Here is a 2,579-nt window from a genome sequence, read left to right on the forward strand (position 1 = left end):
GAAGCCTGTAAAATTATGGGGAAACTGTAGAAACGAATAAAGAAAAAGAAAAAAGAAGTAGGTTCTCATGATTGTGTTGAATAATTAAACTTTTCTTTTTCATTCTTTCCTTTGATGAGAAGGGACACGTGTCAGGGAAAACCTACCTTGCTAAGTAAACTTTTAATCAAGCTGCTGCTGCTAGGGGTTTGAAGCTACAAGACACCCTTCAACCCATATCTACTTATCTAGAAGCTGAAAAAAGACAAGATAAACAGATAGAATTCTCTTACTACTCCTATTTTATTTCTTTGCTTCCTTTTTGTTGATTAATATCTTAAGAGTCGCGACATCGAATTTAGAAAAATATCCTCGACAGAATTGAAAGCCTTTTTTGGATTAGAAGACGAATTTTAATAGCATAATTATCATTTCATGAAACAATAAGACTACTAGATTTAAGTGCATTTTAGCATAAACATCAGAATTTTCCGATTTAATAGAGTCAACAAGATCCTGATGACCAGAGTGATCAATATCTTATGCCCATTCCAATCTTGACTAACATTGATAACTCTCCTTTCGTAACTCGTATCTTGTTTATTCTGGAAACACGTCTTTCTATTCTATCTTTTCTCGAATCTCTTAAATTCAAAATTGAAAATATATGGTTCAAGTATACTCCTAAAATATTAAAATATCTTTTTGGTTTCACTTATATCGAGAAAGTTAGCATTGACATTTGCTAATATGGCTTCTTGGCTTGAAGTGTTAAACAGGAAAATTATTTGAATGAGGACATTGATGAGAAGTAAAAAAGGTTTTCATTTGGGACTAGCTAGTCCAAATTAAAATGCAGCAAAATCACAAATTTACGAGTGACAATGCTTGGACAAATCATCACTTGCACGGTTCCACCACTAATAATTGAGCCAATAAATTAAAATATAAGCTTTTAATTCGCAATATCAATAATAATGGACCCTCCCTCAACTGGTCACTTTAATATATATATATAGTAACGTTAAAGTACCTAAGTGCATACGGAGACCACTATATAAATACCACTCATATACTTTTACGTTCTCATAAATCTGACTACACAATTCTCTCTTATTATTCCAAACAGAAAATCTATCCCAGAATCTAGCTAGCCGTATCAACCGATCGAACAAAGAAGTTGGCAAAATAAAGTGATACGATATGGAACAGAATTTGCCAGTGATAGCAAAGAAGTTCTGGAAGATAGTGCGAGCGGCATTTTTCATGTTGAGAAAAGGCATATCAAAGCAAAAGCTAATGCTCGATATAAAGTTAATGGTGAAACGTAGCAAAATTGGTAGCTGCAAATCTGCTGTCCAAAATCTTATGTTTCACCACACCCATCACTTGTCCTTAAACAAACGAAACAAACACACTACTACTCTCTCAAATGAAAACGATGTAGTTTTGGTGGATGAAGCTGTGGTGAAAGTGTTAGAGATGATTCAGTGTACTGAAACTGCATATTCTCCTGCTAATAATTTGCCTGGTTTTGGGAGGACTCCTATAGTGAGGAAACTTAGGGTTACGGACTCGCCTTTTCCTCTAAGATCAGAAGAAGATAATTATAACCACGTAGATGAAGCAGCTGATGAATTCATTTCTAAGTTTTATAGAAATCTGAGGCGGCAATCCTCGCTTTCTGCTTCTTAATTAATGTTATTAGAATTCTTCCTTGTTCTTGTTCTTGTTATAGACAACACTATATAACTAAGAACTATTATGAAGACTATTGGGTGTAGTCTCTATGCATGGGTGTAATTGTGATTTTTGACAAAAGATTTCGTTTTGCTTTTGTAAACAGAACGAAATTCTAATGAACAATGAATCTTGGATGTAAATAATTGTTTGAAGTTGAATTTCAGAGGCGGAACTAGAATTTGGACTTTATGAGTTTTAAATTTGAGCATAACAATATCATGTGGTACTTATTGAGTTCTAAATTCGATTTTTGTACATATTTAATGAATTTCGTAATAGAAATATAGAAGTTGGACAAAAGTTATTAGGTTCGGCCGAATCCATACGCGGTCGTCCCTGTGTATGATTTACCTGTACCTATGCATGTGTCTATTCTATTTGTATTGATGAGGTGGAGAAAACGTTTTCCCCTGTTTTTCTTCTTAATTAGTGAAGTAGTTTTTAGCTCTTATTTGACGGGTAGAACATGCACAGTTTGGTATTGACCGAAGATGGTTCAATTCCATGCCAGCCAGAGAAAAAACAGAGGGTTTGGAACTCGGAAGACTAGATAATTAGTACACTATAACAGAGAACACCCAGTTACTGTGAATTACATCAAAAGTCAAAATGTGAAACTTAATAGTCAAAATAAAGAGGGAAGGATTGCATCTCAAGGGGCGTGATGTAGAAAGCGCACCTTAATGCAAGTATTAGTGGCTGCTTTTACGGTTCGAACCCATAATCTATTGGTAATATGGAGATAATTTTACCGTTGCTCCAAAACTTCCATTCTTAATAGTCAAAATAGGATGTCAAACTTAAATTGGTCAACGTACCCCTCATGCAGTTGGAGGGTGCTAAAGATGCTACTCTTA

General features: G+C 34.5%; 1 protein-coding gene across 1 annotated transcript; it reads left to right on the plus strand.

Annotated features, from left to right (window-relative positions):
• The first annotated feature begins 1,041 nt into the window (after positions 1-1,041).
• On the plus strand, positions 1,042-1,909 carry LOC107791111 (uncharacterized). The gene has a single exon (XM_016613108.2). The coding sequence runs from the start codon at positions 1,183-1,185 to the stop codon at positions 1,672-1,674; it is 492 nt and encodes a 163-aa protein (XP_016468594.1). The 5' UTR covers positions 1,042-1,182; the 3' UTR covers positions 1,675-1,909.
• Positions 1,910-2,579: the final 670 nt, after the last annotated feature.

The sequence above is a fragment of the Nicotiana tabacum genome, chromosome 20 (genome assembly GCF_000715075.1).
Source record: "Nicotiana tabacum cultivar K326 chromosome 20, ASM71507v2, whole genome shotgun sequence".
Taxonomy (NCBI): Eukaryota; Viridiplantae; Streptophyta; class Magnoliopsida; order Solanales; family Solanaceae; genus Nicotiana; species Nicotiana tabacum.

Coding starts and splice junctions, on each gene's coding strand:
- LOC107791111 (XM_016613108.2), top strand. CDS start 1,183: ATGGAACAGAATTTGCCAGTGATAGCAAAGAAGTTCTGGAAGATAGTG.